At 55.9% G+C, this 16114-nt stretch overlaps 1 protein-coding gene across 9 annotated transcripts in view; it reads right to left on the bottom strand.

Moving 5' to 3' along the window:
* The window catches only part of GPT (glutamic--pyruvic transaminase), a 29006-nt gene extending 14442 nt beyond the window's left edge, over positions 1-14564 (bottom strand). For 2 of the 9 annotated variants that reach the window (XM_054984965.1, XM_054984968.1), the window contains exons 1-3: positions 6046-6099; positions 2748-2899; positions 1331-1499 (exon numbers count right to left, since the gene is read on the bottom strand). In XM_054984965.1, the coding sequence (XP_054840940.1) occupies positions 1331-1499; positions 2748-2899; positions 6046-6084 (360 nt within the window). In that variant the 5' untranslated portion in view covers positions 6085-6099. Of the gene's footprint in view, positions 1-1330; positions 1500-2747; positions 2900-6045; positions 6100-6724; positions 6845-9456; positions 9576-11299; positions 11408-14480 lie in introns of those variants that run through there. The other 7 variants (XM_054984971.1, XM_054984969.1, XM_054984970.1 and 4 more) reach the window with 7 other exon arrangements.
* Positions 14565-16114: the final 1550 nt, after the last annotated feature.

Here is a 16114-nt window from a genome sequence, read left to right as displayed (position 1 = left end):
GCTGGATGAGACCACCGAGCTTCGGGGCTGAGTATCATCAATATATGGAGGGCACCCACAGGATGTGTTCCAGGTCGTGGTGGGCTCTGGGCAGAGAGCACCCTCGGGCCCCTGCGGAGAAGCCGGCCACCCAGGCGATTCGTCCCTGGAGGCAAGCCACCACCCTCCGCACTCTTGTGCCTTCCCACCTCTCCCCCTTGCATACAGTCCCCTCCTACGCATACTTACTTGGAAGTTAGCCCCATTGAACTCAACAGGCCTTACTTCTGAGTAAACATGCAGAGGGGCTCCTGCCATGCCTCTCCTGCTCAGCTAGCGAGTCGGCATGCGAGTCGCTGCCCTTCCTAGCTTGAGGTTCACTTGCCCAGCAGTCAAGAGAGCCACTTGGGGAGCTGCTCACATGCCTGCCAGGTCAGTCATTCGCCCTCCCAGCCAGTTAGCTGATGAGCTGCCCGCCTGCCCAGCTGGTCAGTTGGTGAGTTTCTATCCCACCCATCCAGGCAAAACAACCAGCTGGCACGTCGCCCAGCTGCCCACCCAGTCAGTTCCCTGCTCACCTGCCCATGGGCTGCATGTCCGTCGGGCAGGAGCAGCAAAAGAGGTGACTCCGCCAATAGGGCACCCCATGCCTTATTGATGCAGAAGTCACCAGGGGGAAGCAACAGCGGGGCTGCATCTTGCTGCTTCTCCCAGCACAGCCCCCCACCAGAGAGAGGAGCGTTGCTGGGGGGGGGCTGTGCCAGTGCAGGGACCCTGGCGCTGCCATCTCCCATTTTCCCATTACTCAGCATGGGGTCAGCAGTGGGCCCCCTGGTGATTGCTACAGGGAGCTGAGTGCCTGGGCTCTCCTCACGGTAGTGGTTGCTCCTAGTCACAAGTGGTGGTTCAGGAGGCTTGGACAGGGGCCGAGCCTTGCCAATGGCTGGCTGCACGAGCCCTGCCCCTTCTACACCCCTGGAGAGGCAGGGGCAGAGCTAGGCAGGGGATCCCTGCCCTAGCCGGGTGGAGCCTGCTGTCTGGGGAAACCTGCCCCAGGTCTAGTCTGCACATTTTTGAAGAGCTGCTGTGAGAACTTCCTGTACAGCGGTTTGATCCTGGCTTTACCCTTCGGTGCCACCTGATACAAGATATTTGGGCTAGAGTTTCATCCTCTGGGGATGTGTTTTGACATGCAATTGCAAAGCAGGGGGATGCCGACCGGAATCCCAACTGCTTCCTGAAGCAGAACGAGCACAGCTTTACTGACCAAACAAGCAACTACACTTCAGAGAAGATGAGAGCACAGCACCTCCTGCCAGAAGGCACCGTGATGGACACGTGGCGCTCTTACCTTCTGAAGCTCCTTCTCCAGTTCGACGGCTCGCTTGACAATGGGCCCCCGCACTGCATACTCCACTTTCTTGATCCAGGGGTTCATGGACTCAAGCGTCAGCACTTTGTCCCGCTGTACCAACCCATTCTCCGCCATCCCAGGCTGGTTTGCCTGCTGCTGCAGGGCCCTGCGAATCAAGAGGGAAGCAGGGCTGAGCAAAGGGCCCCGGACAGGTTGCCTCCGTATCGGGCACCCCCTTACCCAGACCCAGGGGACGCTGCAGCCCAGGATAGCCACAGCAACCCTGTGCCTTGGCATCGCCTTCACGGGGACATCGGCCCCAGCTGCGGCAGCTGCTGAGGTTAAAGTCCTTCGGAGAGCCACCGATCCGGGCAGGGGCGGGACCGGAGCCAGGCAGGTGCCAAAGGGCTGGGAATTCTCAGGCTGCTAAGAAACATGCCAGAGCTGGGGGAGAGCGAGCCCTCCCCTGCCCTCCCCACTCCTTTGCAACCCAGGCCCGGTGCTTGGCTGTCTTCCCTGCCCTGCAGGAGAAGGGCACCTACTCAGCTGCCAGGCGGGGAAGGAGGAGGCTGGTTCCCCCATGGGCAGGGAGGGGAAAGAGCAGCTCCTTTTAACGCAAGGCAGGAGGGAGGAGACCTGGGTCTGGGAGACAGAGGCACATTGTGGAGAGCAAGTGAAAGGGACCGGCCATCCTGCTGGTGAAACAAAGGCAGAGAACCAATTGCCCCCTCCGGTCCCCCGCAGAGCCTTTCTCTGCCACCGGGCAGGCTGCCTGTGTGGGATGGCGAGGAGGGAAAGGGACGGCTGCTCTGTGCCAAGGCTGGGGAGAAATCGGGGCCCCGGGGTGACGCAGCCCGGAGAGGAGCCTGATGCTCGCGGGGGGGGGGGGGAATGTGGGGCCCTCCCGAAAGCCCTTGCTTGCTCTCGAGCAGACAGCAGGCCCTCTGCACTGCAATGTGGCCACGTCCTTCTTTGGACAGCTCCTGGCACCCCCTCACGGGGCTACGCAGTGTGCGACAGCAGAGGGGGCAGTTCACACAAATGTTTTCCGCGAGGCACTCTCGGCTGAAGCTGGAGCACCGCTTGGCCGAGTGAGCCAGTTGTCCCTATTGATACCAGGGGCCCAACGCATCGCAACCTGATCAAGCCACGCTGTGGAGCAGGAGCTGAGCGCACCAATCCACTAGGGAGGGCTGAGAGCTCAGGGGCAGCACCCAGGCTTGGCTTGCCCCAGGTCCCAATCCCAGCCTTTGCCTCCTCGAGTGAAAGGAACGCAGGGGTGCCAGGGCTGCGGACAGGGCACGCTCTCTCTCTCTCTCTCTCACTGCCCGCAGCCACCCGAGTATTTAGGGCTGGATGTGCTCAACGGAGAGCAGCCACATCTTTGAAGGCCACGCTGAAAGCTTGCCCTCACCCCTGAGCCTGCTCCTGGAGACTTCCCTGCATCATAAGTAGCTGCGTGGATCTGCGTGGGGGAGAGTTCTCACGAACAGGACTCAGTGTGCGAATGCGGATGACGAACAGCTGGGCGGTGCAGATCTCGTCGCGGCCCAGGCGATGCGCATTCTGCAGATTACACGAACACCACTTGTCTAAGTACAGAGAGATCGGGGCACATTTACATGCTGGGCAGCCTCCCGCAGGTGATTGGGAGACAGTGGGAGTGCTTTTCTCGGAGTTGGCGGTCTGGTTGAGGCTTGGGGGAGGCAGCGTGCCCAGCTTGTTGATTAAGCTCTTAGCTGCCATGAGCCTGGGTTCAGGAAAGGGCGGGATATAACCATTTTAAACAGCTAAATTCATGTTCTTGCCTCAAAGCAAGCATCCTCCAAGAGGCAGAGACCACTGCACACTAGCACAAGCAGACAGGCCCACCTGGACACAGTCTGAATGTCCACAGATGGGAAGACATGCCAGGCAAAACGTGGAAGGACAAAACGGCACTCAGAAGGCTGCACATCAGACAGGAGGAAGGCCTATGAGGGCTTGGGCTCTCCTCAGTAGAGGCAAGGGGCACAAGCGCCTCAGAGAACTGTGGTATTTAGAGGCAGGCATGAGCTGAAATACGAACCAAAGTTTGTCACGAATCAGGTCGGTTTATGGTTCGCGGGAGCTCATTTCTCACAAACCGCAACAAATTTTAGCCCGGTTCATTTGGTTCATATTTTGGTTCATCACTGCAGACAGCCTGGCGCCGATCAATCAGTTTCCTAGACAACAGGGAGGATGGCTCTCTGCAGACCTTCTGCTGACCCAAAAGTGATGTTTTCACAAACCAAACGAACCGGTTCACAAACTGGAGCAAGTTTGTGAAAGCTCGTGGTTCGTGAAACGCAATGAACCACGAACCGCACGGTTCAGAATTATCCCAGTTTGCACCCATCTCTAGTGGTATAAGAACATAAGAACATAAGCAAAGCCATGTTGGATCAGGCCAGTGGCCCATCCAGTCCAACATTCTGTCACACACAGTGGCTAGAAATCCAGTGCCATCTAAAGGACTGTCAGTGAGGCCAGGACACCAGAAGCCCTCCCACTGCCTTCCTTCCAGCACCAAGACAACAGAGCACCACCTCCCCACAAAGAGAATACCATCTATCTCCTGTGGCTAATAGCCACTGATGGACCTCTGCTCCATATATTTGTCCAGTCCCCTCTTGAAGCTGGCAATGCTTGTAGCTGCCACCACCTCCTGTGGCAACAGGAGGCTGTGGCAACAGGAGGCACCACCTCCTGTGGCAAGAGGCTAGTATGTTGCACTCAGCTTCAGGACTTGAGTTCAAGACCTGCTCTGCCCTGCCCAGGCGACCTTGGGCCAATCACTCTCTCTCAGCCTGCCTACCTCGCAGAGTTGTTGAGGGAATAAAATTGAGGAGGGGAGACTCATGAGCGCACCCAGAGCTTCTTGGAGGAAGGGCGGGCAAAAAATGTGATGGAGAAGAGCCAGGAAATTCTATGCTGGGCTTAGGAGCACAGAAAGGAACAGAGAGAAAATCCTTCTGCAAACACGAGAGCTACCAATGAACCCGAGGAACTGGTTCTGCAAAAGACACCTTCCCCCCCCACACACACAACACAATTGTAGCCAGACAGTGGGCAGGGGAGGAGAGCAAGATGCCCCCTCACTCGCACACACCCTCAAGATTTCCCTCGCCAGGGCCTGGAGTGTGTGTGTGTGGGGGGGGGGGGGTGCTCCTGAAGGATGCATTGCAACCCCCTCTAGCCCCTTCCTCCAGCCAGGGCAGCTTCAGCACTGTGGAAAGGTGTTGACCCCTCCCCCCTTTCAGTACTTGCTTAAGTTATGTGCCTGGCATGATGGGAGGGGAGCGTGGATCTTTTTTACACCTTCTTCATTGAAGGGAAGCTAAAAAATGTTGGCTGGAGAATGTTATGGACCACTTCCTTCTTGTCCACAAGAGCAGCTCAGCCAAGGGGAACGTACTGGGCGGGGGGACTGTCCCAGAACCCCTCAAGCTCTATATATACAGGTCCGTAATGCCTTGCTCCCATTCAGAAACGAGGCCCCACTCTGCTCTCATTGCCGCTGCAAATGCCTCAGCATTCGCAGAAGACACAGAGATCGGGGGGGGGGGTCCCACAGTATCCTCTTACACCCACTGTTTCTCCCTCCCTCACCAATGGAGCTATTTCTGCCAGCTTCTTTAAAAAAATAGTTAGCCCTGTTAGTCTGCAGTTGCAAAATAGTAAAGAGTCCAGTAGCACCTTTAAGACTAACCAACTTTATTGTAGCCTAAGCTTTTGAGAACCACAGCTCTCCTTGTCAGACACATGCATCTGATGAACAGAGCTGTGGTTTTTGAAAGCTTATGCTACAATAAAGTTGGTTAGTCTTAAAAGTGCTACTGGACTCTACAGTTTTGCAAAAAAAAAAGTAGATAGTGTCATGATACTCTCACAATATGACTATTACTGTTGTGTGTTTTTGAAGCAGGCGAAAGCCCACCAGCTGGGGAACGGGGGCTGGCTGCAGGTGAGGAAATCCAAACCTTCCTGCCTGGACCTTTCCCAAAGCCATTTGGAGCATAATCTTCCCAGAAAGATCACACTAAAGTTTGGGGAAGCCTGCGGGAGAGCTGTTGAAAACCCAAAAGGTGGGCCATCAGAAGACAAAGTTGTGCAGAAGCCCCCCAAAGAACTGCTGCATGTGTGCATGTGTGTAGCAACTTCCTCCTGTAGAAGCAACTAAGTTTAACCTGCCCCCTTTGACCTTCAGAACAGGGGCTTACAGAGATCAATAGGAGAAAAATGGTCTCTCCAGTGAATGAGCATTCATGGTTGTTTATCAGCATTAAATGCTGCTATATAACGCAATTATTAAGTTGCTGTTCCAGGTACTAAAATATGCTATTATCATCTACGGATGGCATTTTGGGGGGTGCAGGAGGAGGGCCTCAAGACCATGCCTTGCCATGGGCTCCAGCTCCCTGGGGGTCTCCACACACGCACCAAGCTTCTGAGAGGTGGGCCCAAGATGGTTTGCGACTGCAAGCAGCATGGCCAAGAGACTGGATGCTGCATTCATGGAACTTTTGCAGTGTTGCAGAGGATGAAAGGAGCGCATGCTTTGCATGGCACCCTTGACACTCTCCCTCCTCTTAAGGGACCTCTTGGACTGTCCGGGGCACAAGTACCTGTCAGCAATGTGTCAGGTGTAAGAGGAATGGGTGGGTGGGAATGACTCTCCTTCCCCTCACCTGATGGTTTGGCTCAGGGAGCCCCAGAAATCGTCTCATTCTGCTTGGCCGGAGCGTGGCCCCCTCATGTCCTCCCCCCTGCTCCTCGGCAGGAGCTGGGGCTTGGCTCCCAGCAGACGGAAGCGGCTTTGTGAGAAACAAGGTTGGACATTCCGGAATGGAATGCTCGGGAAATTCTGAGGCCAAGGGCAGGGCAGGCGGAGACAAACACGTGTGTGTGAAGACGCCCAGCCTCTGGGCACAGTGGCCTGTTTGAGGTTTTTGGCAAACGGACACATAAATTGCCCCTCCAGCCCCCAACTCACAACCCCCAGCTCATGCTCTCAGAAGGTTCTTATTGAGTCCAGCCCATCACGCACCCAGACACCTGTACGCAGGTAGGCGAGAGAGAGTGCTGCCGCCTTCCCTCCTCCCCAATCCAGCCAAACAAGAGAGACCGTGGGGAGAGTTTCCAGTTTGGCAAGCCAAACAGGGGGCTTGGGGCCACGGTGTACTGCATCAGCGCTTGAGGACTGCCAGGAGCAAGAAGCAAACCCACTCAACAGCCAGGCCAATGCGGAACATTTTGTCCCCCCGCCCCCGCCCCGCATGAACAAGGCACACCCAAGGCTGGCGCATGTTCACTGGCTGAGTCTAAGCCAGCCTGGGAGCAATGCAGAAGAAGAAGGGGGCCTCTGACCGAAAGGTGCTGAGCAGGTGGAAGTCCCTTCATTCCTCTGGTTAGGCTGCTATTAAAGTCACAAAGAAAGAGCCAGTTCCAAAAAAGGCAGCCGCCTGCGTCCTGAGGCTGGCGGAGAGACTCCCTCAAGACCGCAGGGGCAGCCACTGCTGTGGCACGGGGCAACTCTCCCGGCCTCTCCTCGCTGGCCTTGCCTTCTGCTTCCTCACTCAGCTGGACAGGGGCCCTGGGCTCCGTGGCGGGCACGCCTGGAAGACCTCCGCTGTCCCCTCTGCTCCTCGTCCCCCTCGCCCTTCAGCGCCTGGTGGCTCCCCTTTGCCTTCGATCCTGCCGGCCCTTTGGAGCAGCTCCTCCGGGAGGAGCCTCTTCCTCTGTGGCTGGCAACCAGCCCATGCTCACCTCCTGCCTCAGGGCGTGGCCCACTGGAGTCCCTCGCGCCTATGTCAACCCACTCCAGAGCAGGAGGCCCCTCCACAACCCGCCTTTCAGAGTCAAGCGGCTCGAGCCGTCTCCTTCAAAGGAACAGGCAGCTGTGCCAAACCAAGTGCAGTTGCCCTGGAAAGGGCAGAGCCAGAACAAGAAGGCACGGGTATGTCGGTGCCACCTCTCCTGCACTGTGCAAACAGCAATACAGCAAGGGCGGGGGGGGGGGGCGGGGGGGATCAGGCCTTCGGCTCAGCAGCTGCCCAGCCGCTGCTCAAACACCCCCCAGCTCAGATCTGCAGGAAGAGGGGACCTCCCCCCACCCTCTAAAAGAGACCCTTCCCTCAATGCATCCTGGCCCTGCCTAAGACAGGTTGCACTCAAGGAAAGGAATGCTTTTCTTCTCAATACGATTTTCTTCGTGGCAAGAAGGGAGGAAATAAGGTAAAATGGGGGGGGGCGGGGAGATGGGCACAGATGGTAAAGCATTACGAGGGTCACGCGCGACAGGTTGGGGTTCAAAGTGAGCCCAGGTGGGGTTGTCACCTGGCCAGAAGAAAACCCTGCGAAAATCAGCAACGTGTGAAGCTTTTCACAAGAGAATGGATTTCTCCTCCGCTAATGCTGACTGGAGCAAAGAATGGAAAATAAGCTGGTGCCCCTGTAAAGGGCAAAAATCGTTCCATGGCCGTTAAGAGCCAACAGCCTGACTCTTGTTCCTTGGGCCCCGTCCACCCGGGCAGAACCAGGCGTATCACTTCTGCCCACTGAGTAGGTGGAGGTGCCCCCAGGGAGAAGGTCCCGTCGAAGCCGGTGGGGCTTACTTTGGATTAAAATAACGTTTCATAGAGTATACTTAAAGAGGGGCATGAAATCCATTTGGGTTCAGCCAAGGGAGATCTCCAGAACAGACAAGGCAGTGCCAGCATCTCGCAATCGCAAAAGTCCCTGGGGTGGAACGAGGGCTCTCCAGAGCAGCTGCCTTTCAAGAAATCTGGCCCTTCTCTGCAGCAGCTTTTGTGCAAAGCAGCAGTCCCACGTCTACCCAGGGCAAGGTGCAGCAGCCTTGACAGAACTTGCAGCCCATGCAGGCTGAGCGCCTGAGCGATGAGTCCCGCAAGGCTAAGAGGGGACCTTGAACCTGCACATGGGGAACGGCTCCAGGAGGCCAAGCTGATGCAGCAAATGCAGTCTGAAGACCTCTTGCCAATCCTGCACTTTTCTCTGCTCCAGCGCTTGGAGCACTTCAATTTCTGCGAGATAAGCTGCACCCAAACCTCCTTTGCTTGGTCCTGGGGTCAGGAGAGAGACAGCATAATAGGGGGGGAGCTCCCCCCCATCTTACTTTCTGCAGCATAACACGCAGGACAGCCGCAACAGGGCAAGCACCGACAGACAGCCATGCAGTAGTTAGAGGGACTGGGGAGAGCCAGAGTTTGAATGGCCACTCCTCCGTGAACCTCCGTGATTGGGGGCCAGTCACTTTCTGTCTCAGCCTATCCCACCTCACAGGGTTGTTGTGAGAATAACATGGGGAAAGCCACATGCCCACCTGGAGCTCTTCACAGGGCAGGCGGGATAACAGATGGTCGCTTGCCTGCCTGCCTGCCTGCCTGCCTCTCTGCCCCTCTCTTCCAGGCCTAGCCCCCAACTCATTCAGTTTCGGGAATCTGTTACTATGGAGCTCTATGTACAGTGTGCTAAGCACGCCACACATATTCCGGAGTGGGAGGTGCCGTTTTCATTGATGGGGTCTTGCACCTGGAACATCTGCATTGCTTCCCAGACGCATCTTTCGAAACAGCCAAATGAAACAAGCCTCACGTGCCGGACTTCTGCCTGCCGCCCAAGGATCCCGGCATCCAGTGCAATGGGGCAGAGGCTATTGGGGCACAATTCTGGTCGCACAGATTATCTTGTTGGTGCAGCCAGCCCTGCTGTTTTTCCAAAGGGCGGCTTCCGTTCCCATGCAGTCTGTCCCACTGTCTGGATGTTTTCAGGGATCAGCCACCCAGCACAAGCCAAGCCTCAGAGTGCCTTGCGGAGTTCCCCAGGGGGGCTATCTATCCCAGTATGCTCTGGACTGGACAGCCGCAGCCCTGTGCACCTTTGGGCAGCTGGGCCCTCCCCGTGGTGTATGTGTTGTGAGCGTGTCCAGAAGCAGGATCTCCTGTTTTGCTCCTCCCCTGCAAGATAAGCTGTGCAAGAGCACAGTGGTGCCCTTTTCACTCATCCCAAATGTGCGTTCTGAGGCTAAACTCTGACACAAACCCACAGAGACTGCGGATGCCTCCTCCTGCCCTGTTTACCTTGATCTTCGAGGACTCACCTGGGGATTTTCCAGCTCCTCGAGTCATCTGGTGCCTTGAGAGAGAGACCCAGGGGACCAAGCAATGCAAGGGTTACGGGAAGAGTGGGTGGCCCGCCCACTCGACCGACCGCCCAGGAGGAAGCTAGCTCTTATCAGCCCCAGGAGATGCAGGAGAGGGCGGTGCCGCCCTGCAGGCTCCGATAGGTTCTTTGGGTGCTGTCGCATGGCTCGGCCCTATCCTGCACCCAGGCAGAATGCCCGGCCAGGGCAAGGCCTCTCTGTGCCAGCTTCTGGTGATCTGCAGTCTTCTTCGGTGAGGTTTAGGTACCTTGTGTAGGTAGCAGAGCTGGTGACGAGGCTCCCAGAGCACTGGCAGGGTTGCCCTCCTGCACCCGAGGTGCTTTGCCAGAGTGCCTGGGCTGCAGCCTGCAGCAACACCCATCCCCAAGCAGCACCTGCTGTGGATCGGGACATTTTGCACGCAGCGCAGAAAAACACAGCAAGATCGAAAGAGGAAAATCCCAGTTGAAAACACACAATTCTCTAGTGAAAGAAACTTGACAGGAACTGCTTGCACGCACGCACACACACACACACAAGCACAAGATTAAGGACAGGGGAAGAATAGCCCCTCTTCCCTCCCTGCCCTTCAGATTCAGTCAAGAGAGAGACCCACACAAACAGATGTCTACACCTGGTTGAGGAATATGGGAAAATCCAGCCCCACTGGAGATGCAGTGAGTGGCGCCCTTGCAGGGCAAGCGGAGAGAGGGTCAAAACTGCCCAGGCTGGCATCTCTGGACCTGTGGGCAACCAAAGGCCCTCAGCCGGAGGGCGCAAGTGCCAGGAACAACACAGGTAGGGTATGGGAGTGGAGAGGCACTGACTGGTCCTGGCGCACACAGGGGCCATGATCCCTGGCAGCAAAACCAGAGGTGGAGTAGCCCCTGCTGAAATGAGGGTGGGGAGAAGTGCACCAGCCATCACAAAGCGAAGTCCTCCCCCAGCTGCTTTGGGATTTGCCAGACCCCGAGGTGACCTTGCCAAAGGTCCCGATCCCCAGCCTTTGCTGACCTCCTGTCTCAGCCTCCCCCAACAGCATCAGAGGCCAACAAGAGAGCTCGCACACAGAGCTCCACCAAACAAAAACCCCACCTCCAGAGGAAGTCTCTCTCGAGCTGCCTAGAGAAGGGCAGCAGAGCTCCAAGGAAAGCAGGAAGGCAACTCCGTGGATCTACCCCACCCCCTCCCCTCCGGGTCCACCCAGAAACCCCAGTGGCAATACCTCAGGGGGACGAGTGGAGCCTCAGAGTAACCCCAGAGGGGCATCCCACGAGGTTCCCCTGCAACAGCGCAGAGGACGTTGGGCGCCTCTCTAAAGCCACTGCAGCAGCCAAGTCCCCCACCCCACCACACGGCTCTCTCGGGGTGCTGTCCTATGCACCTTAAAGCCCAATGGCACAGATATTTCCCAGGCAGAGAGACCACAACCTCCTGGCCCCACAGACAGCTTCAACAACACAAACAGTGCCACACAAACCTATAAAATCACCAACACCCCACATCTGTCAGCCACCCCCCAGAAAAATTCAAAAACCAGAAATGACACCCCCCCCCAAATAGCACGGCATGCTCTGTGCAATCCTTTGGGGAGGGGGGGGGGAGAGAGCTGGCAAGTAAAAGTGCTTGGATGGCCTAATAGATGTCTTTGACTGTGACCCTGGCCCTGGAAGTGCTTATTGTACAGCACCTAGCACTTTTAAGCACGTGCCAAGACACAAATAATAATTCATGCCAGCAACTTTCCCCTTCCTTCTAAGTCACGGCGGGGATTGCCCTACCTGTGCCAGACTGCAGGGGGTGCTGTGGGGCACTGGCCCCTCTCGCTCCAGTGCCCCTGGCTCTCTCTGGCTCCTCTGGCGCTTTCAGGGGTCCTGGCTGGTCCAGGCAGCCCTCCTCCTTGCGAGTCTCCTCCTCTCACTCAAAAGGCAAGCAGGGGCCAAAGGAGGGTTGAGCCAGGAGGGCGGTCACCTCCCACTGCACGCAGCCCGATGCAGGGCAGACCTGACCTTTGCCGAAGCAGCTGCCTCCAGGGCCAGACCCAGGCACTGCAATCACTCAACGTAAACCGGCTTCACAGGGAGTCCCAGCGGCGGCGGCAGGACAATTGCAGCTTCCCAAGATCAGCAGGGAGGACAGCCCCCTCCCCCCGTTATAAGAGGCACCCCCCACAGTCCCTTAGAGTAGAAAGAGGCACAGCCCCGCCCCAGAGGCCAGAACCCTGTCATGCCAAAGGCAGGGCTGAACGCCACCGGGCTCAGCCCAGAAACTTGGGTTGCAATCCTGTGACTCAGCCAGGGACGTTGCCTTCTTTGGAGTCAGGCCCTGGGCCCGTCTCGGTCAGACGTGTTTGCTCTGATTGGCAGCTGGTCTCCTGAGCCACAGGTTGAAAAAGGCCATTCACAAAACCATAATAAAGGAAGGAGTGCTTCTGTGCACGTGCAGAGCACAGCTGCTGAATAATCACACAACCCGTGCACCTAAAATGCAGGCAGAGAGCTTCCAGGCTGGGCTGCTTCAGGCAAGACTAGATCCCAGCCTCAGAGCCGGTAGAGGAGAAATCTGTTATGTGCCAATTCTAGAAAGGTTAAGAGACTCCGCTACACCCATAAAACAGCACGCTGTTTTCAGAGCTATATAAAGCTCACTTCCCAGGTAGCTAAGACCCCTCTCCCATTTAGAACTTCAGAACCTAAGAAGAGCCCTGCTGGATCGGACCAGTGGCCCATTTAGTCTAGCGTCCTGTCTCACACAGTGGCCAGCGGTTACTCTGGAGCACCAACAGCAGAGCATAGATGTCCCCTGAAGTTGCCACCTGGCACTGGGATTCAAAGGTTGACTGCCTCTGAATCTGGAGGTTCCCTTTAGTCACCATGGCTAGTAGTCACTGATAGACCGCACTGTAGGAAATTGTTAATTAATTAGCAGAGTTTAAGGCAAAGATTGCCCATTGGAATTCACTCCAGTATAGCTCTGTAGGAATACTTTACTACATAGAGGGAAAAAATAGGGTTACATTAGATGAAAATAAGAAATTGCTAGACTGATTACATCTTGCTAGTAAAGGTAGCTCAAGGCTGATACACTGACTCTCTGGACAAAGAGCAATAAAACTTCAGTATATAGCTTCAATTAATTGCGCCCCCCCCCCCCAATAAACAGGTTGCCCAACAGAAAATCCTAATTCTACTTCATTATGCTTAGAGACTCCCCTTTCCATGGCGGGAATCCTTACTTGCATCTAAATAGTTACATGCCAATAAGTTCACTAAGTAACACAAACAGTTTAACGCTTTCATGATTGAAACGAAAACGCTTGCTCAATCCCAGCCCTCTCCTCCATGCATCTAATTCCCTTTCAAAGCTATCCATGCCTGCAGCCATCACTCCATCCGCTGGCAGGGAATTCCACATCGTGATCACTCGTTCAGTAAAGCAGAATTTCATGTTGTCCATCCTAAGTCTGCTGCCCATTAGCTTCACTGGATTTCAGAAGGGCTCCTTCGGAAAGGTCCCTGGCCGCAGATTTCACTGCTTAGGAGAAAAGAAGCAGCACCTGGCGAGCGTCTCGGGAGCATGGGCGTTCGCTTCCTCTCTTCTGGGGCTCATAGCTCCATTATAGCGAGGGACATCTGTGGGCTCACCTGTTCTGACCCATCCCCTGCCCTTCCTAGACCAGGGACAAGGGGCTCCATCGTCCGAGGCCAGTCTCCTCCTCTCCCCAGTTCTGGAGCCAATTCTTTCTCCCGTGCAAGAGCAGGAGGGGGGCTATTTTGGACCCGATGGGGCTCTTTGCTCCAGCTGAGCTCTGGTTCCCCCACCTGACCTCTCCCACCCTTGCAGGATGAGATCTGGATGTGTTTTCACGCATGCTGTTAGTGTGGCAGAGCTCATTCGGAGCCACTAGCCTGGATTTTGTCTTAATGCAAAGAGTGGATCCTTCTTGAGATCATCAAGCGAGCACAAAAAGAGGAGGGCACATCTGGGCCAAGGAATGGGTTATAAATACATATATTCTGACCTTCATTTTTCTTCAATGTGCTGCTTTTAACTGCTTTGAGGACCTTCTGCCAAAATGACTGAAAAAACGCTTGATTTATCTAATTGCTGCCCTTTGTACCTTCACCGGGCGTCTTCATCTTGCTCCTATCACTGCAACTATTGCAGCTTCCAGAAGGCCCAGTCCTGAATGAGTCTCTCTGCCCAGCATGTTTCAAAGGCATGGTAGGTGGCTGCCCTGCACTTGTGGAACTCCTTGCCACTAGATTCTTATCCAAGTTAGAGCCAATGTGCTGCAAGATATCCCCACAGGAAAGGGCCAGAGTGAAACTGGAAGAGGGCCGGATAGAGTTGATAAAGGTGGGGATAGTTAAAAAAATAATTTAAAAACATGTTTTGAGTGAAAATACGCCACTGGAATAGAGACTTCCCCTCCAATTTCTCCCCAATTTTTCAGATTTTGCTGCTGCTAGAATAAAAAAATGGTAGTCTTTAAGCCAACACAGGAGGCCCCTGTTCTTTTCTGATAGGCTCGGGGATTGGTCTCCGCAACAGGCCCCTTTCGCCCCACCAGACCCTCCACTTAGTCTGCGGAACTGTCAGTGCCAGCTGTTTTTCAGCACCTGCGCGTTGACAGCCAACCCCTGTGAAGGCTTTTGCAGGGAGCAGGGCTCTGTCACTGCCTGGAGGAGGAATCTCCTCCTCCTCCTCCTCCTCCTCCCAAGACCACCACCCTCCCAGGATCAGCAACGGGTCAGAACAGGGAAGAGACAGGTGGCCGCTGGGTGTCCTTTGGCTGGCTCAGATGTCAGCAGCCGGCCAAGACATTCCTGCCCTGGAGCAGCCGCCCGCATCCTGCTGCTCCCCTCCCCCAGGCGAGTCGAGCAAGGGCTGGGGGAATCCCCTTGCCGTGGCCTTGGGGCTGCTCCCGGGTAGAAGGAAGACAGAAGAGGCACGTCTCACCCTCCCAAGGGCTGCAGGTGTTCTCGAGCTGGGCTTGGCGATGGCGAGAACCCGGAGCCCACAGAAGCAGAGACCTCAGGGTGGCCTTGAGCTGCCGGTGGTTGTGGCACTGGGGAAGGAAGGTGGCAGGTATTCCCTTTGATTTCCAGCCCCTTGGGAAGGAGTAGGCGGACAACAGGCTCTCCCAGTGAGGAGGAACTACCAATCCAATGATTGCCTCAATCCAGATTGCATCAAAAGACTTTGGCTGCTAAGGAAGTGTCTCAATTGCTCCACGAGGCCAAAGCCACAAGGCTGGGGGTGGGAGATAATGGGCTAGAGTTCACGTCATCTGGATACCAAGCCCAGGAGCTCAGGTTGGGAAATGAGGGCACACAGGGGCACACTCGATAGGGGACAGATGCCTGCTCCACCTTTGCCGGCCATGTGATGGAAGTCACACCCTCATGCGCACCTAGCTGAGAACGCTGGCCTGGGAGCGGAGCATGCAGGTGCTTAGAGAGATGCATTCGGACATTTTCCAGAGACAGCAGTGGCCAGTGCTTGTCCTTCACAAATAAACGGGGGGGGGCCTTGTCCATTGCTAGGCCAACTAGCAACTGGTAGCTTGATGGGATGCTCTCTGGGCTCTACAAAGCCGGGTCAAGCCAGGGCACCAGAGCATCCCAGAGCCCTTTCCCCTACCCTCAGGCTGCTGCCGCCATACAAGGAACCTCCCGGCTTCTTCTGCAATGGTGCAGGGAATTCTGGGTACTTTCGCTCTTCCGTAGCCACGCCAAGCCACCCCTCTCCCCCGCTTAGGGTTGCAGGTTTAGCTGGTCCAGTCTGGTCTCCCTACATTCAGGCCCTGCCCTGCCCTCAGTGTTCAGCCACATCACCATGACACCCGCCAGACACTCCGGGGTAGTAAGGGCCCCGCGTCCCCAGGTGAACCGGTTCCAAGGGGCTCCTTCTGGAATGCAGGCCAAGGGTTCGATTCACAAGCCTTCCCTGGGCGTGTTCACTTATCTCCAGGCTTTGGATGTCGCAAGCTTGTGCAAGCAGTCCCTCACACCGGCAGGCAGACTGAAGAGCCCCCGGAAGCCGGGGCAATCAGCAGATGTATTTATTTGACCAGGCTGATCTGTGCATGCAGCCCCCCCCCCGGCTTGGCCGGCCTCCTTGTCTCTCTGAACTCTGCATCCCCGCTCGAGCCCCACTATAGCTGAGCAAGCAGCTTGGAAAAGGCTCCCTGCCTGTTTTGACCACCTCGGGGTTGTGCAGCGCACTCAGCTCAAGACCCCAGAACCAAGGGAGGGCAGTGAGTCCAGGAGAAGAGAAAATCATCCCAAGTCAAAGGGCACATTGCTTAGGAGTTCACCGCACGTACATACACGACTACTGCCATTTTCATAGCCTCCCTGTCGGGTATGCCAGTATCATCATATTGCAGATGCGGGGGGGGGGGTGCACTGAGAGATTTTATTCATACCCCGCCTTTCTCTCCAATGGAGATCCAAGACGGCTTACCTCCTCTCCTCTTTCTATCCTCACAACAACCCTGCAAAGTAGGTTAGGATGAGAGGGTGTGACCGGCCCAAAGTCACCCAGTGAACTTCCATGGTTCCGTCAGATCCCAGTCCAACACTCTCACC

The sequence above is a fragment of the Eublepharis macularius genome, chromosome 7 (genome assembly GCF_028583425.1).
Source record: "Eublepharis macularius isolate TG4126 chromosome 7, MPM_Emac_v1.0, whole genome shotgun sequence".
Classification (NCBI taxonomy): domain Eukaryota; kingdom Metazoa; phylum Chordata; class Lepidosauria; order Squamata; family Eublepharidae; genus Eublepharis; species Eublepharis macularius.
The sequence above is the reverse complement of the archived record's forward strand: the minus strand, read 5'-3'. Positions and strand labels throughout refer to the sequence as shown.